Source organism: Thunnus maccoyii, chromosome 16 (assembly GCF_910596095.1).
Source record: "Thunnus maccoyii chromosome 16, fThuMac1.1, whole genome shotgun sequence".
Taxonomy (NCBI): Eukaryota; Metazoa; Chordata; class Actinopteri; order Scombriformes; family Scombridae; genus Thunnus; species Thunnus maccoyii.
The window spans coordinates 1,246,815-1,272,852 of record NC_056548.1 but is presented as its reverse complement, the minus strand read 5'-3'; the positions used below and the strand labels follow the sequence as shown (position 1 = coordinate 1,272,852).

General features: G+C 43.3%; 1 protein-coding gene across 4 annotated transcripts in view; it reads right to left on the bottom strand.

Moving 5' to 3' along the window:
• Positions 1-1,606: 1,606 nt before the first annotated feature.
• The window catches only part of heatr5a (HEAT repeat containing 5a), a 36,521-nt gene continuing 12,089 nt past the window's right edge, over positions 1,607-26,038 (bottom strand). For 2 of the 4 annotated variants that reach the window (XM_042388449.1, XM_042388451.1), the window contains exons 12-42: positions 26,005-26,038; positions 25,788-25,887; positions 24,462-24,571; positions 23,111-23,280; positions 22,864-23,027; positions 21,557-21,662; positions 20,592-20,782; positions 18,778-18,937; positions 18,473-18,662; positions 17,877-18,046; positions 17,246-17,272; positions 16,272-16,416; positions 14,495-14,677; positions 13,233-13,472; positions 12,969-13,147; positions 12,132-12,200; positions 11,850-12,029; positions 11,438-11,672; positions 11,180-11,284; positions 10,736-10,870; positions 10,512-10,639; positions 10,016-10,163; positions 9,411-9,584; positions 8,568-8,669; positions 7,196-7,279; positions 6,096-6,239; positions 5,291-5,442; positions 4,348-4,455; positions 4,151-4,253; positions 3,908-4,061; positions 1,607-2,365 (exon numbers count right to left, since the gene is read on the bottom strand). The exon at positions 26,005-26,038 is cut by the window's right edge and continues 119 nt beyond it. In XM_042388449.1, the coding sequence (XP_042244383.1) occupies positions 2,206-2,365; positions 3,908-4,061; positions 4,151-4,253; positions 4,348-4,455; positions 5,291-5,442; positions 6,096-6,239; positions 7,196-7,279; positions 8,568-8,669; positions 9,411-9,584; positions 10,016-10,163; positions 10,512-10,639; positions 10,736-10,870; positions 11,180-11,284; positions 11,438-11,672; positions 11,850-12,029; positions 12,132-12,200; positions 12,969-13,147; positions 13,233-13,472; positions 14,495-14,677; positions 16,272-16,416; positions 17,246-17,272; positions 17,877-18,046; positions 18,473-18,662; positions 18,778-18,937; positions 20,592-20,782; positions 21,557-21,662; positions 22,864-23,027; positions 23,111-23,280; positions 24,462-24,571; positions 25,788-25,887; positions 26,005-26,038 (4,350 nt within the window). In that variant the 3' untranslated portion in view covers positions 1,607-2,205. The remainder of the gene's footprint in view (positions 2,366-3,907; positions 4,062-4,150; positions 4,254-4,347; positions 4,456-5,290; positions 5,443-6,095; positions 6,240-7,195; positions 7,280-8,567; positions 8,670-9,410; positions 9,585-10,015; positions 10,164-10,511; positions 10,640-10,735; positions 10,871-11,179; positions 11,285-11,437; positions 11,673-11,849; positions 12,030-12,131; positions 12,201-12,968; positions 13,148-13,232; positions 13,473-14,494; positions 14,678-16,271; positions 16,417-17,245; positions 17,273-17,876; positions 18,047-18,472; positions 18,663-18,777; positions 18,938-20,591; positions 20,783-21,556; positions 21,663-22,863; positions 23,028-23,110; positions 23,281-24,461; positions 24,572-25,787; positions 25,888-26,004) is intronic. The other 2 variants (XM_042388452.1, XM_042388453.1) reach the window with 1 other exon arrangement.

Genomic DNA, 26,038 nt, shown 5'->3' with positions numbered 1-26,038 from the left:
AATATATTTACAGTTAAAACATAGAAAATGTAAAATAGTGACACAGATTCAGCAGAGTTGATCTGAAGCACATCTGGAGCAGCTGTAGAGCAAATATATCGATATCGTGATATGAGACTAGATATCGTTTTAGATTTAGGATGTTTTAATATTGTAATATTGTAATATTGTAATGTTGTAATGTTGTAATATTGTAATATTGTAATATTATAATATTGTGTCTTTTCCTGGTTTTAAAGGCTGAATTAAAATGTTCCAGCTGTTCTATTATTTTGTTTTTATCTGCTTATTGATTATATCCACATTACTGATTATTTATCTCGTGGTGTAAATATTTTGTAATCATCACTACGATACTGCTATAATATCGATATCGAGGTATTTTGGTTAAAAATACCATAATATTTGATTTTGTTCATATTCCAGCTGCTGTGAGATTAAATATTTATAGAAATATGAATCTAAAACTGACAAAACAAAAGATTGTTGTGACATTAATTTAGTGTCCAGATGACGAGTAGATGAAGGTTTGTGTTTCATTCAATAAAACATAACGACGGACGAGTCTTATTCTGAAAATCTCTCGTTTGTTCTGTTTGAGCTGCAGAAATAATTTTATCTTCAGTTTGAAAAAGAATAAAAGTTTTGAGTAAAACTGTGATTCAAAAACATTCAGCGAGTCAGAATGATGTGGAAAAGATTCTTTTAAGCTCTTTTTTTGTTGGAATTTTGTCTTTTATTTTGAAATTCACTCTGCTGTGAGTTTCATCTCAGAATTTTGACTTTTCTCAGATTATTGATCTCTGCGGCCTTAAATCTCTTCTTTAAATGTATTAATTATTAAATGTTTCGCTTCAGTTCAATAAGTTTAGTAGATAAATATCTTCAGTTCCCTTCTGTCCTTTAAAAGCATGAACTTTATTGATTTATTATCAGTTAGTTTTGAAATATGAATCAACTTCCTGTTGTTCGGTTTGTTTGTTCTGTGACTTTAGTTGATAAAATGAAAGTTTTCACATCATCTGGATTCTCTGAACCTTCAAAACTATTTAACAAACAAAATAACATCATTTATATATAAAAAAGGGATAAAATAATATTAAAAATTGAAGGTTTTCATCCCAAAACTTTACAAAACCATTTTCACGACAGACACAGGAAACGTGTCGCTGCTTGAGGGAGATTTCAGGCCAATCAGCTGTGATATTCATTCATATTCATATTCAACGTTTCCCTCCGCGATTGATTGAAGTTGAACAGACACAAACGTTCTGATTGATAACGACGGCGACTCCTTCACTAGTTAATGATCACTGATACGATTGATTAGTGACACATCTTTGATTCTGCTGCTCTTCTACATGAATCATCAGTTTCTACCTGCAGGTTAAAATATATTTCACTAATAAAAAGAACCAAACTGCTGTTTTTATAATCACTTTTTATCCCGACAAATCCTGAAAGTCAGTATTTAAATAATCTGAAGAATCATGAAGGCGTCTCAGATAATAAATCCAGTCTAATATATGCAGCATTAATCAATAATCATCCTCATCTATAACTACACTGATGCTTTTATTCATTAACTACTGAATTACGGCATGGTGCATTCAAGGACACTCTGGAACGAGAAGTGACAATCAAAGCTCTGCATTAATGAGCTAAAACTGAAAACAGGAGACGAATAAAAAGCAGATGTTGGTTTTAAAAGTGTTTTCTTGAGTTTAAGTTTCTGTCAACTACATCATCTCACGTCTCTCTGCAGCTTGAAATGAACTATTAACTATATAAACTATATAAACTATATAAACTATATAAACTATATAAACTATGTGTCAGTTTCTGGGATAAAACATCCAACACCAGCAGTTTGGTTCTTTCACGTCATTCTGAATAATTAAAGTAACGATAATAGTGATGTGTGATTTAATGACATGCAGCGTATATATAGAGATCTAGAGACACGCCGCCATGTTGGAAGAGTCAGGATGACATCACAGGTTGTCACCTTCCTCCTCACAGAGAAGTCTGAATAATTAAATATTCAGGAAGTGATGTAATCATACGTCTGTCAACATGGCCGACAGTGAAGGTAGTGTTTTGTCCCAGGGGACAGCGAATGCAGCACAGTGTGTCGGTGACGTTAAGTCGAAGGGGGGGGGGGGTGAATGAACCTCCGTTGCTCCGCCGCCGCGGTCCATCACCTCACAGGAAGTTGGTTTTGAGCGTGATGCTGGGGGAGGACTTGGCGCCGCTGCGGGAGGCGGAGTTAGCGCTGCTAGCTTTAGCATTCAGACTCTCCTGGTTTCCTTTGACGGCGGCTTCCAGGCGAGACTTCAGGTGAGGAGACGACGCGATGAGAGACCTGAGAGAGAGAAAAAGTTAATATACTGTTAATAATCCTTTCAAATATTATAAACAGAACTGTGAAGAAGTTTTAGAGACTTCAGATGTTTAGATCCTCGACATCATGGAGTCAGTCTGAGATCAACATGAAGACACTGAAGCAGCTGAAAATATCTGCACTTTACTTTTAGTGCCTAAAACCTTTGTAAACTATTGTATAATCGATCTTTTTCAGATATAAATGACCGTATTAATATCACAGCTGCACCAAACTCATGTTGTTAGTTTCTCTTTATCTCACAGGAGGAGAAGCTTTTATTTTGTTACCTGACATGACAGGAAGTAAAAGATTCTGAATCAACTCATAAAATGTCAAATATTGATTAATAACGTTTAATAACTCCAGTTAACTTGTAGTTGATCTTCATGTTGTAGGAAATAAGTTGATGATGTTTGAAGTATTTAGGGAATCGGTGGTGCTCGATCACACACACACACACACACACACACACACACACACACACACACACATCCACACACACATCCACACACACACACAGACACACACACATCCACACACACACACACACACACACACACACACACACTCACACACACAGACACACACACACACAGACACACACACACACACACACACACAGACATCCACACACACACACACACACACACACACACAGACACACACACACACACACACACACACACACAGACACACACACACACACAGACATCCACACACACACACACACACACAGACACACACACACACACACACACACAGACACACACACACACACACACACACACACACACACAGACACACACACACACACACACACAGACATCCATCCACACACACAGACATCCACACACACACACAGACACACACACACAGACACACACACACACACACACACAGACATCCATCCACACACACAGACATCCACACACACACACAGACACACACACACAGACACACACACACAGACACACACACACACACACACACACTGAGGCAGTGATACTGGTCAGACTGGGACCTTCAACACCAGTTAGCTTCACTCTCACTGATGTTTCATTCTGCAGCTGCAGGAACAGACTAAATATAGAAAACAACTTCCTGTTTATCAGAATCAGTTTTTAATCCAGAATCGACTGAAACAAACAAACGAGAGCGAAGCAGAGAAGCAGGAAGCTGCATGAGGCTGATGTTCAGCAGCTGGATGAGGCTGATGTTCAGCAGCTGCATGAGGCTGATGTTCAGCAGCTGCATGAGGCTGATGTTCAGCAGCTGGATGAGGCTGATGTTCAGCAGCTGGATGAGGCTGATGTTCAGCAGCTGCATGAGGCTGATGTTCAGCAGCTGCATGAGGCTGATGTTCAGCAGCTGGATGAGATCAGCTGCTGAACATCAACGTTCAACGTTCAACTTCACTGACTTCATCTGAACTGAAGTTTCTACGTTTATTTATTCGTTTATTATTAAATTTGAGGGAAACATTGAATACATTTTTCATGATGTGAGTATTTGATGGTGTACCTGAAGACGGCGGAGTGCTGCGGGCCGAGACGCATCAGGTCCTTGAGCGCCGACTCATGCAGAGACCGCGACGCCGCGGGGGCGGAGCCGAGAGCGTTCTCATCCAGGAGGAAGGAGATGAGGAGCGGCAACATGACGGCAACCAGCTGAGGACCTGAAGGTCAGGACAGAGGAGACCAGTAAGGTTTCATACTGGTTCCAGTTCAGCTCAGACCTGAACCAGACTTACTGTGTTGTACTCACGCTGCGACTCGTCGGCCGCCTGCACCAGAGCCTCCATGGCTCGGACTCCCTCCAGGACTCCCTGCAGCTCCTCTGCACTCTGAGGTCGACTCCTCTCCACCTTCTGAGGAGGAAACACATCCGATCAATAATCACAATGATGACATCGTCTGATCAGCTCGTTCTGGCCTCACAGACAGTCCGGTGTATCTGAGTACCTGAAGGAATCGAACCAGCGGCGGGCCGAGGGCCTGGATGTACGGGACGGCCACGCCTGACGGAGCCTGAAACACCGACGTCAGCAGCTGGTAGCAGCGACTCACAACCTGCAGCGTGTAAAAGAATTAAACCAAAACCAATATTCATTCATTATTCAGTTATTATTGTAAACTTTGCTCTCAGATGTTTGATGCTGATTTTACATGTTTGAAGTTCAAAGACTAAAGATTCTCTGAATTATGATCCAATAAACTGACATGAATTAATTATAAGTTCATTAACTGAACACTGAGTCTCCTTCATATCTACGTTCTCTTCATAGTTTGGTGTAATAAGAACATGACGTCGTTCTATCCAGGAAAGAAATGAAATGGTTTTAATGGTTTTAATGTGTCTTAATGTCTTCATGAAGTCTGTTTATTTCATATTTGTGATGTTTTACATGAAGAACTTTTCATAGTTTTTGTGTATGAAACTAAAACTGGAAACCGTTAATAAAGCAGAGACGTCCGCCTGCAGCTGCCGGAGGAGACGGTCGGTCGGCTTCACCGCGTCGTCTCTCTCTGACTGTAAATGAAAACCAGCAGCCTGCTGACCTGCTGCTGACTGGGAGAACTGGGAGATACGGTGACGATGACAACGCAGCTTCACCTGCAGAGCTGAATCTATTCTGGGACAGACGGACGGACGCCGACCTGCCGACCTCTGACAGACTCCACCGGCTCACGTCTACGTTTCACTTCAGAATATTTTAAACTCTGCAGACGAAACCGGAGCGACGACCTCGACGACCTTCTTTAACTTCACGTCAGAATTAAAACTGGAAACTGAAAATCATGACTTACATTCGTCTACTACAACACCTACAGTATATATATATATATATATATGTATATATATATGTGTGTGTATATGTGTGTAAAGTGTCTGTGTGTGACTGACCAGCGGGTCTTTGGCGTCCATGCTGGCGGTGAAGCGCTGCAGACAGAGCGCGTGCAGAGGCTCCACGGTGCAGACGTCAGGACCAGCAGACAGCAGGAAGACTGTCAGAGCTGTGAGGAGGCTGATCTGATCCACGACAGCACCCGAGTCCCCTGAACACACACACACGCACACACACACACACACACACACACACACACACACACACACACACACACACACACATCAATATATATTGTAATGATGAGCTTTTATACCCTTTTTTTATTTATATTTAACTTATATATCTTCTTTTTCTTGCCTTTCCGTCCTCCATTCTATGTCTGATTGATCTTTTCATGCTCTAAAATGAATAAATAATTCTCCCCGTCCCCACAAAAAGACACAATATGCTGTTTTATGATGTTTTTATACAAGAAATCAACATATTAAACTATTTTATACCGACAGGAATGTGATACAATGCTTGAACAAAGAAAACAGCTAAAGAGAACAGATAAAGAGCTTTTATCAGCTGATACTGATGACGTGCTGATAATATCGTGCATCCCTAAATGTAGTGAACTATATAGTAAGTGAGGGAGTGATTTCGGACACAACCGTCGTCTGAATACTGACTGTTTTGAGTAACTACAGACTCTGGAAACAAGGATCAATGTGAAACTGATGGAGGATGATGGAGGTGAAGATACTACACTTGTAGTTAAAGCTGATGGTAAATTCTTCTAAATATTGATCAGGTTCTTGTGTTTATCCTCATGATCATAAACATTTCTTCTAAAAGAGATGAGAGTGTGTTTTGTACCGGCGTCCCACAGTCCCAGCAGGGTGTTCAGCGCCGAGCGCAGCAGCAGGTTCCAGGCTCCGCGGCTCTTCTCCTGTCGGCTCATCGGTGACGTCAGGACGGCCTTCAGCGCCTGCAGAGCCGCCTGCACCACCACACCCAGACCTGGAGAGAGAGAGAGGACGCATATATGGTTTCAAACCGCTGTTTCTGGAACAATATCTCCACTTCATCGCAGCGTTTTCTGGCGCTGAAAGAAACGTCACATGCACCAAACTATTTTTGTAACGAGGTCGCCGAGCGTGTGTGAAGCTTTTATCAAAGATCCAGCTGAGAGCAGGTCAGGACGCAGGACAATAAAGGACATGTTTTATTCAGGAGTAAAGCTTGAATCAGACTCTCTGGTTCAGCTGTGGCTGGTTTTGGGTCACAGCTGTTCCCTTCTGTTCAAACAAGACACTTAACAGAAGGAAGAAACATAGAAAAGAGTCAATTCATCTAATGCTTTTCTTCTGTGAGGATTTGCTGCTTTTATCTGTTTTAATAGTAGAAGTAGATATTATCAGCTGGGCTTCAGGAGACTTTTTATAGACCAAACAAATAATTAATTAATTGAGAAAGTAATCAATAGTTGCAGATCTACACTGGCAGTGTCTCTGTACTGTATATTATGTGTTTGTGTGCAGCTTTTATTAATAAAATGTGTTTAGACATCAGCAGTGTTGCAGTAATAATACAACAGTAGCTGCTCTTCTTCAGTCGCTCTGTATGTTTATATATGTTAAATAAGACAACATTAATTATCTGTATTCATCTGCTCTTGACTCATGTAACATACAACTCAGTGTGTTGTATGATACATGTCGTCATGGTGACTTCTTGCAGCTACACCTGATATTTTGTTTGTATTTTCACACACAGACGATGTGACTGTAAAACTTTACATCACATGGTTTAGTCAGAGTAAATCTTGTAAGTGTGTGTGTGATATTTACCGGTGTGTGTGTGTGTGTGTGTGTGTGTGTGATATTTACCGGTGTGTGTGTGTGTGTGTGTGTGTGTGATATTTACCAGTGTGTGTGTGTGTGATATTTACCAGTGTGTGTGTGTGTGATATTTACCGGTGTGTGTACTGGGCTGGTGGACCAGCTCTCTGAGGACTCCCAGCAGCAGGTAGAGGACCGTGGGGAGGATGGACACGCTGCCTGCAGGCGGACAGACAAACATCAAATCAACCAATCAGGTCCTGTTCACACCTGGTATCAACATCGTCTCAGGTGATCTGATCACTAGTGAACAGCTGTAAATACAGGTGTAAACACACCCAAGAATCCGATCACTCAGACCACATTGGGAGGTGGTCTGGGCCGCATGTGACCACATTCATTCAGCAGTGTAAACGCAATGCATCCTGGGCCACGTTGAAGGACCGCCCACTCAGCTGACGTCCTCTATTTTCCTGCAGACTAGAGGAACTAGTCTAGTCTACTAGACTAGTTTTTAGTTTTGCTGCTGGACATGATGAGCTCAGGATTGATCATGACGGCTGCTTTACTCCAAACAGTTTCACTGTATGAACCTGGACTGTGTGTAACAGCTGATCTGTTGGACGTGAAGAAGAACACAGAACATTAACTAACATTAGATCCTGACCGATGCTGTCGGCGTGTCGGAGATGCTGCTGTGTCTCGCGTGTAACTGCACACGCAGCTGCGGGGAGATCGCTGCATATATATCCTGAATATTTATCCTTTTTATCAAACAAGTTGAACACAGGTTTGGATGAATAATGAATGAATTTGGTCTTTGAAAACGGAAATGATGTCGGTGTTTATTTGCATGTAGAGCGGGGAAGTGAGATCCGATCACGTGATCACTCAGGACGCATGTTAATACCAGCTGTAAACCAGGTTTGTTGGTTTGGATCTGGTTTGAATTCCGGTTACATACAGTCTGCAAACAGCTGGGACACACTACATCATCTGTCACTGCGGCTTCTGTTGTTGCTCTGTTGATATGATGTATCTTCCACTGTGCAGAGGATTATGGGTAAGAATAGCCAGAAAAGCATGCTGGCTTACGTACGGCATAATGTGGCACACTGTGTATGGGGACAGACTGTAATTTTTTCTGGCGTACCAAATATTATATCAGTGTGAGTATTTGAACGCACCACCATCAGGCAGGGCAGCATGTATGGAGCCTGAGAGGCGAAACTCGGGGCGTAAAAGACTGTAAAGCTCGTTAAGCTAATTGCTTTAAGTGAAGCGTAATTACTGAAGGAGACTCAGGTGAGAATATCAACATTATTAGTTACAGTTCAAGTGTGTTCAGAGAGAAGTGAGGAGGACACACAGTAAAGCACAAAGGTGTAAATAATAATATTAACGATGGATCAATGAGTGAGCAGGAACTGGATCATTATTACTGTTATTGATTCCACCTGTGAAAAGTCTCCTCTGATTGATAATGTCCACATTTTCCTGCTCTCACCTTCTGGGGAGCAGACGGACGGCAGCTCAGACAGGACACACAGAGCCGACGCCACCAGATGACAGTCGCTGTCAGTCAGACTCCAGACCGAACCGCCAGGACCTGAACACACACACACACACACGCGCACACGCACACACACGCACACACGCACACGTACACACACACACGTACACACACAGACACACTTAAGACTAATCCACAAAGAGAGTACTTTGATGTCTGTCACACAGAACTGATTGATTCCATCCTGTCAAACGTATTGATCCACACTGACTGTGAGTTTATGACCTTTTTTATACTCAGACTCTGTATTTCTTCTCTGGTGCGTTTAGTGAAGCGTTATCTGCACAGACAGCTGTTTAAATCACATAATCTATCCCTCTATCTGAATAAAATCACTTAATCAATAAATAAAAACAAAGTTCTATTTCTTCCTGTGGACTCTACATGAAAACAGTGTTTTGTTTCTGTTTCCTGCTGTCAGTCGGCCTGCTGAGGACAGTTTGTCCTGTGTTTGATGTGGACGTGACATTTGAGTTCCCTGAAGATTGATCCTTAACTTTAACCACCACATGACTAAACCACAGTTAGCCTGACTCGAACTTAACAGAGTCTAGACCCTGAAATTTAAAGGTTTATCTTGTGGGAAACTGATATTTATCCTCAGAGAGGAGGTGAGACTAATACAGGTACATTAAGTTCTCTCCCAACACCTCCTCTCCTCTTCTTTCCTCATCGTCCTCGTTCCCTGAACTCCTCCTCCAGTTACCTCCATACTCCCCTACACATATATATATATATATATTCTCCTCCTCCTCCTCCTCCTCCTCCTCTTCGTACCAGCTGGACTGGTTCCGGCCAGTTTGGGGCTGAGCTGTGGAAGTTTCCGGACCAGCACACAGAGGCAGAGCTCCAGCGCTCCGAACACCAGCGAGCGTCCGGGAATCAAACCGCCGGTGTCCCGTCCTTCCCCGAACTCCGGCAGCGTCTCCTTCTCTGCCGCTCCGTCGTCCACTGCGGAACAATAAAGTTTTTTTCATTACATGTTTGGTGCTTTTCTCTCAGTCGATCTCTCAGGTTAATTTTGTGGATAATTTTACTTCATTGCATATCAATCAATACTCACTGTCAAACTTTAATATGTTTTATGTGCAATACTGTTTATTTCCTGTGTGTTTTATATTTAAAGTGTGTTGTATATTTATTACTTTATTTCAGCCCTGATGAAGATCCTGTGAGGTTGAAACCAGTTGACATTTTAACCGATACGCCGACTAAATAAAGGCCTTTAATGCATCTCCTCTCCTCGCTGAGTAACATCATGTTTTCTTTTCTGACTCAAATTTGAATATTGGTCATCCTGGGCACCCGTACTTCCCTACAGAGTCAATACAGCTGCGTCTGGAAGTGTGTGTGTGAGAGTGTGTGTGTGTGTGTGTTTTCACCTTCGGCGCTGTGGCGTTTCTCCCTGACGTGCTCCTGAGCAGCCGTCACGATCTGCCGCAGTAAATCCAACACGGCGAGCTGAACGGACGCCGACTCTCTGGTCACCATCAGCCTGTGGAGGACGCTGAGCAGCTCCACGCTCAGAGCCTGAACACACACACACACACACACACACACACACACACACAGAGGGCTTATAAGACTTCCTGTAGCGCCACCTTCAGGACAAACTTTAAACTTTTAGCTCCATAAATCATCAGTTTGTTCATGTTGTGGCTGTAATGAACTCTGCAGCCTCTAGAGGACGCCAGCAGCGCTTCACGCCGCCGCTCTGGTTTAACTGGATACTGATGATCCTGTAGAGCGGCTCGTGTGCAGCTCTGAGACGTGTTTCATCGTGCGTTTGCGTGGCGTGGACCGACCCGGGCTACTGGGAAAACCCTACTAGATTCTGGCCTGGATCCTGGTCTTGATTCAGGTCCAGCTGTGTCTTACCTGGTCGTTTCCTATCTTAGCTCGGGGCCAGGAGACGTCCAGCAGCGCCTGCAGAGCTCGCAGACAGGAAGTGATGTTCTCCATCTGGTCCTCGGAGTGCGGAGAACACAGGAACTCCACACTGATCCCTGACGCACAAACGCACAAACGCACAAACGCACAACCAAAGTCAGAACAGTAGAAACACTGACTGATGTCACATAAACAGTTTTCACACATTCTACCGAGGATAAGATGCAGTCTGTCGGTGTTGACGTCCTCTGGACTCTTGGCTCCGCCCACAGAGCCCGTGTGACCCATGGAGGTGGGCGTGGCCGGTCTGGACAGGTTGGTGGGAGCGTCGTCTAACATCACAAAACCTGCAACACACGATGACATCAGAACTCTTTAAAACACGAACCTCTGTTCTCCTGACATGATGAAGAGGAGGAGGAGGAGGGAGGAGGAGCAGGGAGGAGGAGCAGGGAGGAGGAGGAGCAGGGAGGAGGAGCAGGGAGGAGGAGGAGCAGGGAGGAGGATTAGGGAGGAGGAGGAGCAGAGAGGAGGAGCAGAGAGGAGGAGCAGAGAGGAGGAGGAGCAGGGAGGAGGAGGAGGAGGGAGGAGGAGGAGCAGGGAGGAGGAGCAGAGAGGAGGAGCAGGGAGGAGGAGCAGGGAGGAGGAGCGCTGACCTGAGCTGTGGAGCCAGAGTGAGGTGGCGTGGAGGATGAGAGCCCAGGAGGAGGAGTAGTGAGCTCTGGCCTGGTTCACCGTCTCTGCTGTGTAGAAGGAGCCTCCTGCAGGAGAAACAGGACGAGAAACTTCTTAATGATAATAATAATAATAATAATAATAATAATAATAACAATAACAATAATAATAATAATAAGTGAAGCTTCAGTTTGATTAGATGAAACCTTAACTATGACATCACAAACTTGGTCTCCTACCCGTGTCGGGCAGCTGTGATGCGTACTCCTGTGGGAGGGTCAGCAGGGCGTAGTCCTGCAGCGCCGCCAACCACAGACGGCTCAGAGTCGACAGATCTGATTGGACTAACTTCAGGAGGCCCGCCCCTCCGGACTCAGACCCCGCGCTGTCATTGGCCAGAGAGGAGACTGACAGGTCAGTCGTCCTATCAGAGCTCTCCGTCTGCCTGCTTCTCTGAACGGCTACAATATAAACCTGAGAGAGACGAGAGCGGAGGTTAAATACGTAAGATCAATAAACTAATTAATATCTCTAAATAACTTGACAATCATCTATTCTATTAATTCTCTTATTATACAAGAATAAATACAGTTTCCATGGCAATAAAAAAGACTTGAAGCATCACAACAAACAGTAAACAGTGGAACCCACCTCGGCCCACGCCTTCAGGACCGCCAGCGTTTCCATGGTAGCGGTGGCCTCGTTGTACAGCTGGCTGGACGTGTCCCTCCCCGCCTGGACTTTGGCCAATGAGGAGGCCAGGAGCTGGTGGACGCGCCGGAGGTCACGCAGGTCACTGACCACGCCGCTGGCGATCCAGGCGCTGCAGACCTGGAGAGGACGAGGACGAGGTCACATGATCTGATGTTCTCATGTCTCTCAAGACGACAGACGATCAAACTGTTATTAAAATGATTACTGATGATTGATCACCTGGCAGGCCTTGGCTGTGACATCAGGGGGAGCGTCAGCAGTGAAGGCGGGTCTGAGAGCAGCTCCAACCTGCACGTGCACACACACGCACGCACGCACACACGCACGTACGCACGCACGCACACACACGCACGCACGCGCACGCACGCACACGCACGCAAACACACACACACACACGCACACACGCACGCACGCGCACGCACGCACACAAACACACACACACACACACATTTATAATTAAAGGAAAATTCTTTGTATTTTTCTTGTAAATACATGATGCTGCTTTACAGCTAAATGTTCATCACAAGGCAATTAATCACAGAGGTCTGAAACAAATTAATTACTAACTATTATTGACAATCAATTATTTAAGTTATTTATTAAGCAAATATTTCTCTTGTTCCAGTTTCTACTATGTGATGATATCATTATAAAATAAAGATCTTTGGGTTTTTTGACTGTTGGTTTGATCAAAAATACAATTTGAAGAATCAGCTTTGGCTCTGTGAAACTTTGAAGGACATTTTTTCACTATTTTCTGACATTTTATTTATTAAATGATTAATTAAGTGATCAATCAATAAGGAATATAATGATTGGAGCTCTACTAGAAGCAGCTGGAAGAAGCAGGATTCATTTAGAACAACAACTCTGCATCAGAGCCGAGACATTAAAATAATGAAAACTGCAGACAATCAGAATATTTAATGGTATTAATTCATCTACTAACATCTCTGACTACATACTTCTCTTTCATCTCTTTTCCTTTTCGTATATTTTCTTAATATCTTGTTTTTCCAGTTAAATATGATCAGCTGTTTACTGGACGGTCCTTACGTTGGCCTGGTACTGCTCCAGGATCACATGACCGGGGAACTCTGGTTCGGGGATGGCTGAGAAGCGTCTGATGATGACCAGCAGCGTCTGGAGCCCCGCCAGTCGCAGCTGGTCGCTGTGGTCTGTCGCCGCCATGAACGCCATGCGGACCAGGTCGCCAAGATGGAGGACCAGGAAGTCTGAGGAGAGACATGCGAGAGGGGGTCACGGAGGTCTGCGGCGTCCACAAACACAGACTGACCGAGGTCACTGTGGCGGTCTTACCGGTGGACTCGTGCAGGCGTCGCTCCTGAGCCAGCGCCATGTCGAAGTGGGCGGGGTCAGAGCTCTCGCACTGCGCTATGATGCGACACACACACTCCATGGCGAAGCGGCGCGTTGCCCAGCGCAGGGCGGTGAACGGGCCGCCAGACTCCGACCGCGCTTTGAAAGCAGAGGAGTCGTCGTCCCTGCCGGGATCCGCCTCCTCGTCTTCCTGACTCGCCTCCACCGGAGCCCGACAGTCTGGAGAGAGAGAGAGTCAGAGCTCATTATTGACCTCAGACACTCAACGTCCACTTACTAACTTTTTCAGGAGCTTTCCACCATCTCAGGATGTTTCCCAGATAAACGGATGGAAGGTGCCGTTTGTGACTCAACTTGACTCCCCCGACATGCATCCATCATGTGACTGAAGTTTTATACTTAAGTCACATGACGTTAACGAAGCAAACCGAGGAAGACCATGAGATGCAGCTGAAATCTCTGGAGAAAGTGAGTAAATGGACCTTAAGTTATTTTTTTCATCAAACAGAAGATTTTGACTTGAGGTTTGGTCACATGACAATAAATAACTGACTTCCCTCATTTGACAAATATCTTTATTCTTTATTACTCTTATTGTCTAAATTAAATTAAATAACATAAATATTTTCCTCATTGCTCAAATACATTGATTCAACTTTAAAGTGATCGTTAAATAACTGAAGTAATAATTGAATGTTTCAGTAAATTCAGACTAAAACTGACTGATTTTCCTCCTTATTTCCTCCTGACGGAGACAGAAATCACAACTGAAATATAAACGATCATAAATACAAAACAATATTACAACCAATTCAAAATACAATCTTTCATCTCAACCCATAAATTAGTAAAAAGGTTTTGATCTCCATTTTATTTTTTAATACAAAGCAGAAGAGTCTGTATTCTTTAAACCTCATTTTTAAAAACAAGGATAATAAATGTCACAAAGTTTGTTTTTTTTAAATCTGCATTGTGTTGAAAAATAAAGATTCCACCGTTTTTAGCCATTGATGGGTTAACTTTCTGTAAATTACTGTAATAATATATAAATCACTGTATAAACTATTATTAAAAGATGATGGTAATTTAATATCAATGATTATCTATAAGTCACTGTAACAACCTCAGACGTCTGATGAAGACTAGACAGTTGAAAACATTTGATCAATAAAGTTTGATGTACTTGAGAGGATGTGTGTGTGTGTGTGTGTGTGTGTGTGTGTGTGTGTGTGTGTACCCACCGGTGGACGCAGACAGGACGTCCTTGCAGAGTTTGAGCCAGTGTCCCAGTTTGCCGCTGGTGGCGCTGGATGCCATCATGTGGACCAGAGTCTCCTGGATGTCCCTCCTCAGACTGGAGTCTGACTCCCGGTCCAGCAGAGTGAACAGAGCTCCTTCCAGACCCACTTCCTTTATGGTGACGTCTGCACGGATAAAAACAGGAGGTCAGGATGTTAGTGTGAGGAGAAACGATGCTGGAAATCAGCTGCTCAACACTGTGATGGACCAGTTCCCAGTGTTTCCAGTGTTTCCAGTGTGTTAGACCAGCAGTCAGGTGTCCATAGTAACAGTGAAAGAGGTTTTCCTCGCTGTAATCATTCCTCCTGTTCATACTGGATATTAAAAGATCCTTCAAATGTGCTTTCAATGGAAGTGATGGAGGCCGAAATCCACAGTGTGTCCACACAGTCATTTAAAGTCTGTGTGAAGCTTCTATTCAGCTTCAGCAGTCTGAGTTAGTCATATCAAGTGGATATCTGACACATTTACAGTCTTTTTAGCATCAAATTCCCTCTTTGTGTTTCCTCGGACAGTGTTTCCCTGTTGAGCTGCAGGTGGAAGTATAGTAACAAAAAGAGGAACTTTGGCACTAAAAAGACTGTAACGTTGAAAGATATCTACTTGATTTGACTTATTTGGATGCTGAAGCTTCATATTAGCTTCAGATAAACTTTGAAATACATTTTTGCACAGAAGGAGGACTGTGGATTTTGTCCTCCATCACTTCCATTGTAAGGTCATTATGAAGGGATCTTCTAATGGTCAGTATGAACAGGAGGAATGATTACAGCAAGAAAAACAGCTTTAATGTTCATTTGGGCTCCTGACTGTTGTGTTTAAGACTCACTTGAAAAATAGTGAACCGTCCTTTAAAGTGGCTAAAAAATCTGAGAGTTTGGATGTTTTCAGTTCCTCATGAGGACGCAGCACAGGTGACTGTCTGCGACTGACTGAGACTGACTGAGACTGCCTGACTGTCTGAGACTGACTGAGACTGTCTGACTGTCTGAGACTGACTGAGACTGTCTGCGACTGCCTGAGACTGTCTGCGACTGCCTGAGACTGTCTGCGACTGCCTGAGACTGCCTGAGACTGCCTGAGACTGTCTGCGACTGCCTGCGACTGTCTGCGACTGCCTGCGACTGCCTGCGACTGCCTGAGACTGCCTGAGACTGCCTGCGACTGCCTGCGACTGTCTGAGACTGTCTGAGACTGTCTGAGACTGCCTGCGACTGCCTGCGACTGCCTGCGACTGTCTGCGACTGTCTGCGACTGTCTGCGACTGACTGAGACTGACTGAGACTGCCTGAGACTGTCTGTGACTGACTGAGACTGTCTGAGACTGTCTGAGACTATCTGAGATTGACTGAGACTGTCTGAGACTGTCTGCGACTGTCTGCGACTGACTGAGACTGTCTGTGACTGACTGAGACTGTCTGAGACTATCTGAGATTGACTGAGACTGTCTGAGACTGTCTGCGACTGTCTGCGACTGACTGAGACTGTCTGCGACTGACTGAGACTGACTGAGACTATCTGAGATTGACTGAGACTGACTGCGACTGCCTGCGATTGCCTGAGACTGTCTGAGACTGCCTGAGACTGCCTGCGACTGTCTGTGACTGTCTGAGACTGTCTGCGACTATCTGCGACTATCTGAGACTGCCTGAGACTGCCTGAGACTGCCTGAGACTGTCTGAGACTGTCTGAAACTGTCTGAGACTGTCCAAGTCTCACCGAGTTGTGTGTTGTCTCGTCTCGGCAGCTCTTTGACCAGAGTCACGGCATGTTCAGACACCTCCAGCGCCTCCCGTTGGACGAGCTGCCGCAGACACGCAACCACCGCCCGCCGCAGACACAGGTACGAGCTGCACAGGTTGGCCTGAAACACACACACACACACACACACACATACAGGAGTTAGTTCCTGGACGACAGTTGTTAACGAGTTAGTGGATTATCAGAGGAAGCATGCAGCTGCAGGCCGTGTTTCCTCCAGACTCAACAACTCAACATTACGATCATCTTAATGATCATTTATCTCAGGTAACTAGTTTATAAAATGTCAGAAAAAAGTGAAACAATATCTGCAATTTAATTATTACTAAGGTAAAAAACTAACAGTCATTTTCTATATCAATAAATCTATTAATAAACTGGATTAACTGATTAATTATTCTGTCTGAATCAATCCTTGTGTGATCTAATTTTTTATGTCTGAGCAATTATGTTAAATGTAAATTTCTTACAATTTCAAAATTGAACTGAGAGATCTCTTAAAATAATTAATCAAATTCACAAAATGTATATTAATAATCTCATTAATTGGTGGGATTAGTGAGTCTTTGTAGAGGAAACACCGAGTAGTTTCTGTGTAGGTGATAAAACCAGGCAGCAGGGAGGAGGACGGTGTTTAAATTAGGAATAAGGTGTTATTGAGTTAACTGTCAGTCTGCAAAGAAAACGGTTAAAAGCAACATGGTGAGTTAATACAGGATCAGTTTAGTGCAACATGAAAAGCTCCAACAGAAAAACTGTGACATGTTTCATGTGAGTTGTGATGTTAATATGGTTCATAACCAGCAGACTCCTGCATTAAAACAGTGTTTCAGTGACAGAAAACTGTTTTAAAAAGTTCCACAGCAACACAAAGCTGAATATAAAATAAAGAGACAAACAGCAGCGTCAGGTCGTTCAGAGGAAAAACCTACCAACATGGAATAATCCAACAAGATCTCCTGTAAGACACAACACAGGGTCAAAAAACACACGTCTACATGTCTAACACACATCTCCTTGAACACAGATGAGGTCAGTAAAGTTGGTGGAGTAAATGTTTATTCTAGTGTCGGCTAACAGGAAGCAGAACTCCAATCTAACTTCATATACTTTACATCAGTTTATCTGCTGTGTGCTCCTTCACAGCTGAAACAATTAGTCAATTCATCAATAAATCTTTTAATGCTGCAAATTGTCTGGTTCAAGCATTTTGAAAAAGTAAGAAGATGAATCAATACAGGAAGTAATCCTTATTTGCAGCCCATCTCGGACGTTGAGTTGTCAAATTTCTGTTGTCAAGGTCAAGAATTAACTTTCAACCTCATCAATGTTTGCGTTTTGTCGGCTGTAATGAAAGAATGTCATCCTCTAGAGGGCGCTAACTGGGATTTAGACTTGTAGTCTTATTAAATACATTCTGTCAGATGTTTAATTTTATCTTTCTAAGAACAGCAAACAGCTGCAGACACACTGAAAAACAAAGTTTGACGAGTAGTCAGACAGCTGGCTTCAATCGAAGCACTTCGACAGGTAGTCAGCCGGGGTGTACTCAGGTGTACTCACACAGAGCGCAGGTACGAGGCTGGCCAGGTTGACGTGCGGCGGCGAGAACATGTGCAGCTGCTGCAGACAGGAAATAGCTCTGGCCTGAACCAGACAGTCCGGACCGTCCTGCATCACTTCACAACCCACCAGACAGCTGGAGCGCAGAGCCGACAGAGCCGCACCTTCACCTGACAGACACAACACGGGTCACAGCAGCCGCCTCAGTCTCTAATATCATCATAATATATATAATAATAACATGTAATAACACTACGTATAAGTCAGCTAACATCGCCGCCAGGATACACAGCTGGTAACTATGTTAATTTTACTCTCAAAATGATAATGGCTTAAAAACTTGATCATTTACTAGCAAACTAAACGTGATTTCAGTCATTTCGTATCAATGCATTTTGATTTTTAAGGTAATACTGACACCAAACGGCTCTTTGTCTCCACCTGAGTTATAAAACCACGCTGTCAAAGAACAAGAAGAAGAAAGTAGATCCTTCGTTTCCAGGTCAGAGTTTGAGTTCAGAGGATTAATGTGTCGTGTTCTCTCTCAAAACTTTTACATCAATAAGTCTTTGTGTTCGGGTGTAACGTGGTCGTACCCTGCAGGTCGGGGCCCAGGCAGGTGATGAGGGCGTGCAGGCAGCGTCCCAGGCTGTGATGCACCTCGGGGTGGGTGGGCGAGGTCGACAGCAGCAGCCGCAGCACCAGGGTGAAGGACGGCTCGGCGTGGGCGCGGTACAGACCGCCGGATAGGTCGACCACCAGAGACAGACTGTGGAGAGACCAGGTCTGCACCCAACACACACAGAGAGAGACAGTCAGGTTTACACAGACTCCACATTGATCCTTTAAGTATAGAACTAGCTTCACGTTAAGGATGAGCGTCACTGAGCGTCCTGCGTACCTGGACTTCAGGTGAGGTGCTGTCCTGGCTCAGAGTGAACAGGACTCCCAGGCAGGTGGACAGGTGTTGAGGTGAGCTGATGCCTCCGGTGTAGCGGTGCAGCGCCCCCAGAGCCAGAGTGTAGCCGCTGCGAGAAGCTGCGTCCCGCGCCGTCTTCAGCCTGGAGCACAGTCACGATCAATACTGATCATTATCAATACTGATCATTATCAATACTGATCATTATCAATACTGTCAGCTCAGTGGTTGTGCAGAGGCCATTAACAGTAATTTCAGTTTAAAATCCTTCTTTTGTCTCCTCACTTTTACTGTTTCCGGTTTGTTTTCTTTCTTAACTCTCTGAATGTTTTCATGTTATGATCCAACAACCAGAGTCCAGATGAGAGCAGCTGATCAATCACATCACTCAGGCTGTTCAGACTTATTGATGAAGGTTGTCAGGGCTGTACGCAACCTGACAGGAACACCTGCACCTGACAGACGTACTGAAAACTTTTGTTTTTAGGGTTAAAAAATAATTTTATGTAATATTTCAATTTGCAGTTAATATTCCTGTAAAAATACACTGGAATTATGGCTGCAAACCTGCCGATTATTATCTTGATTAATCGTTTAGTTATAATTCCCTAAAACAGCAACAGATGTGTTCAAATGTCTTGTTTCGTCTGATCAACAGTCCAAAACCCAAAAACATTAAGTTCACTGTCATGACCGACACAGAAAAGCTTTAAATCTTCTCGTTAGAGAAACTGAAAGCAGAAACTTTTTGGTAGTTTTTCTTTTAATTAAAAGATTATCAAAATAGTTGATGATTCATTTTGTGTCGACTAATCGTTGCAGCTCTAGAGAGAAAGCACAGTGCTCTGTGTACGTCATCAATCAGAGTATCAGGTGTCTAAAAGAGGAAAATAAGAATTATTGTAAATAGGTCGAGTGCATTAATAAAACATTTACATCAACTTTGTTTGTCCTGTTTTTGTAACTTCACGGTGTCTCGTCCACTTCTGACACCTCTGAGTGTTTATACGTCGGCTGATAAATGACAATAAATTGTGTCGGTTTGTTTGCAAACTTAGTCACAGTTTTATAAATTTGAGTATTATTGATAGTATGCTAATATAAGAGACTTACTACATTTAAATTTTTTGGCCCCGAGATGAAAAAGTTGACAATAACAACAAGATTTAAAACACAAGATGTTGGTTTGTAAACACACAGGAAATAACAGGATTGGTTTTGTCGGTTATGTGAGCTAAATGAATGTTTTGCTGGTTGTATTATGATGTAATGATTTATTAAATATGATCAAACAGGTCAGAGGTCAGATGAAGTTCGGCTGGTGAGGCCTGACCTCCGGACCAGCTGAAGTATGTTTGTAAAGCAAACTTCATCTTACATCAGCTCACCTGGAGGACGATGGTGACACACGTCATTATTTCAGATCAACAGTAAACACATGCTGTGATATATTTAGATCCAGACTTCATCTTTGAGTTATTTTAAGCCTTTTTCTGAATATTTCTGGTTCGTTATATAATTATTTTGTGTCGTGTGTATTTTTGAAACATGACCTGCTTTGTTTCTGATGTTAAGACACTTTAAAAAAAAGAAGAAACAGACTGAAATAGATCAAGAGTTTGAAAACTTTTGTCACATTTCATCTGCTTTCTATAGAAGGAATTCTGCTTCACTATTTACAAATATAAAATATATAAAAAAAGATGCATCGATACTACAGGAAACAACCTTTCCATCCACATTATGTGTAAATTCATGTTAGTGAGCGAGCGAGCTGCGTGTTCACGTCCTCCCACCTGTCGAAGCAGAGCAGGGAGACGGAGACGGTGAAGCCGGGGTCTCCCACCACCTGCACCAGCCGGGCCAGACCTTCAGCAGCCAGGCAGCGCAGCAGAGGACTGACACTCTCCAGCGCCCCCGACAGGAGGGACAACACCGGGGGACGCATCTCCTCCGGCCCCAGAGACCCCCGGACGCTCCCCTGGTGCTGAGGACGAGGACGAAACACAAATACTGAGTCAGACTGGTTTCTATCGAGGTTGTTTTAAACCTTCATTAACCATATTTTTCAGTCAAATGATGATATCTGGTTCCATTTCTGACCCAAGTTGGTAAAATATCTGGATTTGTTAAACTCAGTCAGAAGCTCACAACTCTGAAGCCTGAAATGTTTCTGTAATTGTACAGAAATGCTGATATATACTGACAATTGGCAATAAATTAAAGATTAATCTATTAATTTAATTTGTTACTGACATTATCTTAACACATGTAGAGCAAAACTATTATTCTTTTGGTTTGTTTGTAAGCAGCAAAAGAAAGAAGAAAAGATATAAAGACGACTTCCTTTCTGCTAATAAACACCATTCAGGAAATACAGATACAGGACGGCGTGTTACATACAGTAATTAAACTACAGCCACAAAGTATCTGTTATCACATCTAAATGAGCTGCTGACATGTTTTCATTACACTGTAAAACATGAAAAATGCTGATTATTTTTGTTACAGGTGACGTTTTATCTGACTAAGAGTCAAAAACCCAAAAGATATTCAGTTTAAAAAATCCTCACGTTGGAGAAAATGAAACCAGTTTTTCTTGACAAATGACTGAATCAATTGATCAACTGTCAAAATAGTTGCAGATTCTACCAATCAATGAATCTTCTTCTTATATCAGCTCAGTCTGAATGTGTCTGCAGAAGAACAGACTGTTTCTGAGAAGCTTCCAGTGGACACTACCAGGAGTCTGGTGTAGTACCTTCAGCAGACTGCAGAGGGCAGCACAGATGTGAGTCTGGACGGTCTGCTGGCGTTGACCCTTCAGCTGGTTCACTGTTTCTACAAACTGCTCCAATATCCTCACTCTGACAAAGACAAGTAGACACAAAGAGAGATGTACTGTTTATATTGTAACTTACAATTATGGCTCAAAATACACCGTTATTTTTCAACTTTAAAATATGGATAACCATCTGACACGCTATCGGGTGTATCAACAATTAACAGCTCAGATTAATGAGCTCATTAAAGTCCAACTGAAATCATATTTAATCATCACTTTCTAAAGTCAAAAATAATGTCAACAGGTTGTTTAAAAACGTAACGTTAATAGTTTTTCATTACGAAGAGAAAGAAAAAAGGTCTTTGTGGAGGGCCGTGTCGGTGTCTGTGTTTGACTGACAGCAGCTGGAGGGGCGTGTCGGTGTGTGTGTTTGACTGACAGCAGCTGGAGGGGCGTGTCGGTGTCTGTGTCTGATTGACAGCAGCTGGGGGGGGGGTGTGTCGGTGTCTGTGTTTGACTGACAGCAGCTGGAGGGGTGTGTCGGTGTCTGTGTTTGACTGACAGCAGCTGGAGGGGCGTGTCGGTGTCTGTGTTTGACTGACAGCAACTGGAGGGGCGTGTCGGTGTCTGTGTTTGATTGACAGCAGCTGGAGGGGCGTGTCGGTGTCTGTGTTTGATTGACAGCAGCTGGAGGGGCGTGTCGGTGTCTGTGTTTGATTGACAGCAGCTGGAGGGGCGTGTCGGTGTCTGTGTTTGATTGACAGCAGCTGGAGGGGCGTGTCGGTGTCTGTGTTTGACTGACAGCAGCTGGAGGGGCGTGTCGGTGTCTGTGTTTGACTGACAGCAGCTGGAGGGGCGTGTCGGTGTCTGTGTTTGACTGACAGCAGCTGGAGGGGCGTGTCGGTGTCTGTGTTTGATTGACAGCAGCTGGGGGGGCGTGTCGGTGTCTGTGTTTGATTGACAGCAGCTGGGGGGGCGATGATAGAACATGTTGTCGCTTTATCTACGTAGACGGTTATGAACTATATTCTGATAAATTAATGTAAAACAAGGAAGCGCCATCATGAAACCACAACATTCAAAATATGAATTTCTCCCTTTTAGTTTCTGATCTTCTCTCAAAGGAGAACTGAGTGATTTACAGAGCAGATATTTAATTTCAGTTGGACTTTTAAATATTCTGTCTTTGTTGATTGACGACATAAAACAAAAAAATGTAAGAAGATCTAAGCAACACTTCTTCATGTCTGATGTTTAACTTCTGCCGGCAGCAGGTGAGTTACCTCTGAGCGGAGATGATGTGGGGGAGGAGCGCTCCAAAGAGTTGGACGGCGGCGGCGGTCAGAGCGACGGGAGGAGGAAGAGGAGCGGGAGCTTCGTCACTCCTCTCACACAGACTGAAGGCGTCGTTGTCCAGAGATCCTCCTCCCACACTGCTGCCATGGAGCTGACATTAAACATTAAACACTTATCACTCACATCCTTCAGTACCGTTATCAGTCTGACGTGTTCGTTACAGACGTGCCTCACCTGTTCCTCGATGTATCTCTGGTCGGTGTCGTGGAGGGCGGGGCCGACCAGCTGCAGGTCGTCACGGTGACAAAAGGGAGGCAGCAAGGTCAGCTCTGAGCACGGCTGGTTCAGGTTGTCCTGACTGGACAGATCAGACACCAGCTGGTTCATCACCAAACCAAAACTCTCTGAGAGACGGAGACAGAAAATAATATCAGTATTTCAATCATACCTGATGGAACAAACATCAAAGTTTGGCATAAAAATATCCCAAAATAAACGAGTTAAACGGAGCAAAGAAACATCAAAACTCATGCAGAAAGCACTCAGATGAACAAAGGGATTGAAGAGAACTTGTGGCATTCACTAACGGCGTGGCATTCACAGGGGAAAAACACTGTACTGATGTTTATGTCAGTAGTGGTAAACAGCAGCTCTCTGTGCAGCATCGTGTTGAGTTGCAGCTGACTGTAACATCAGCTACTGCAGGCTGTAATATTCTCTCCTCTAATATCTCTGTGATGGTCACATGATGCCTCTCATATCAGTCATGGAGCGTTTTGCTTTAGAAAGATGTTTTTTAGCTTCTAACTTCCTGTCAAAGCGTTTCCTCTTTATTTCTGTCACAGTGCAATAGTTTCAGCTCCTCTAATATGATTGATGACACTGATTCTTCTTTTCACTCTTTGGGAACATTTTTGTGAATGAAACTCGCCCACAAACGCAGCAGAACATTTTAGGGATCTCAGACACGTTCATCAGGCTGAAACCAAAGATTCACAGTTTATGATGTTAAGAGAAAAGTCAGAGAGGTTTAGGAGAAGACGCTTCACTATTAATAATCTAATGATGTCATATATAATAATATATCAGTCAGAGGGACCAAACCACTACTTTTACTGCAATACTTTAACTACATCAAGCTCATAATACTGATGTACTTTTACTGCAATACTTTAACTACATCAAGCTCATAATACTGATGTACTTTTACTGCAATACTTTGACTACATCAAGCTCATAATACTTATGTACTTTTACTGCAATACTTTAACTACATCAAGCTCATAATACTTATGTACTTTTACTTATGTAAAAGATCTGAGTACTTCTTCCACCACTAGGGAAGAAGAGAAGGAAGAAAGAGGAAATGAGAGAAGAAACAAAGGGACAGATGTGATGCAGTGAGGGGAAAAAAGAAAGGAAAAACAGGAAGAATGAAGGGAAAACAAAGAAATAAAAGACATGCACAGAGACTTCTGACAAAAATGAATTTAGATATTTTTATGGATATTGATCAGGGTAAAAGCAGGAAGATGGACAACAGAAAGAAAGAAGGGAGAGCAGAGTGACGGAGGTGTGTTGTTACCTTGGTAGGTTTGAGGAGGCAGCTGAGCGAGCAGCTCGTACACTCTCAGCCTGTAGACGACTGACCAGACACGAACTGAACTACCGTAAGACCTGATGAGAGCAGGCAACCTGGAAACACACAAATAACACACCAGCAGAGAGCTTTCAGCGGCGGGAACACAGAGGAACAACTGTAAATAACATCTACAGTCTTTTAGTCCTCATTCTATTTAACCTCAAAGACCAGTCTGCTCTTATTCTATATTTAAATTAAAGACAGAACCACCATGTTTCAGTCCTCCTCCTCTACTCTCTGTTCATGTTTAAAAAGGCTCAGAGACCTTCCTCAAGCACAATTTATTTACAACTTAGGAGTTATATCCAATCCATACCAATATATAAGAGTGGTATGAATATGAATAACTGGGAAAAGATCCTATAGAAAGCAGAGGAAAGTTATGAGTTATATTTATGACCAAATGTTCGTTAACATCCTTTCTTTCAACAGTAAAACATTTTTGGTCCCATATTGATATGAAACATATTAATGAAGGCAAAGAGAATGACACGCTCTAACAAGTAGACACAGACTACATGTGACCTCAGCTGTAAATATGATCCCCGTTATGTTTGGTACATGTAGTCATCTTATGCCTTCGTGCCCTAAAGTTGTAATTATTTGGCTCTCAGTCCAAAATGAGATAAAGAAAATATTTGGGATAGAAATCCCTCTAAATCACTTTATATTGGGGTTAGATACTAGTTATGGGAACATTCTTAGATTTATTTTGTATACGACACGACTCACAATATTAAAAACTGGCTGGACGAAGAGCCTCCTGATGTCCTAATGAGGTATGAAAAACTTATGTCCATCAGAAAGACTTTCATATGTGTGAAGAGGCTCTCTGGAGGAGTTTGTCAGGGACCGGTCACCAATGGTCAAGAGTTATAAGTATGAGGGTAACAAATATAACAGTTTAAATACATACAAACAGTATTTTATAAATGCACCAGGTTGTAAATACTGCTGATTTTTGTTTGTTTGTTTGTTTCTGTATTTGTGTTTGCTCTTGTGTCGTGGGGGTTTTTGGTCTGTCTTGTCTTAATTTTAGGTATTTGTAATGTATTATGTTGTTGAAACAGCTGTTCACTGTAGTTTCTAACAAACAGACAAGAGGAACTAATGTATTTATTGGGGACTATTTTCAGCAGCGGATGAATCCATATTTGGTGCTCTAGTCAGTATTTCTGGCAGCTGGTTGAAGTCACACGATACTTGTGAGTAGATCAATACAGAATGACATCAGATTTATGCTTCAAAAACAACCAATCAGGGACTGACTTGGTGAGCAGGGCTACGGCGCAGGCCAATGGCGTGAGCAGACGGCTGATGACGTCTTCGGTGACGAGCTCCCTGCAGTGCAGCAGCAGGTTCTTCATCGCTGTTCAGACACGGAGACACGGTTCCCGTTTATTTATACGTCAAACAAAGACGGTGAGGAGGCGTTCGGTGCTGTGTGTGTGTGTGTGTGTGTGTGTGTGTGTGTGTGTGTACTGACCACAGAGCGCCCCGGCACGCCCCTCCAGCGTAAC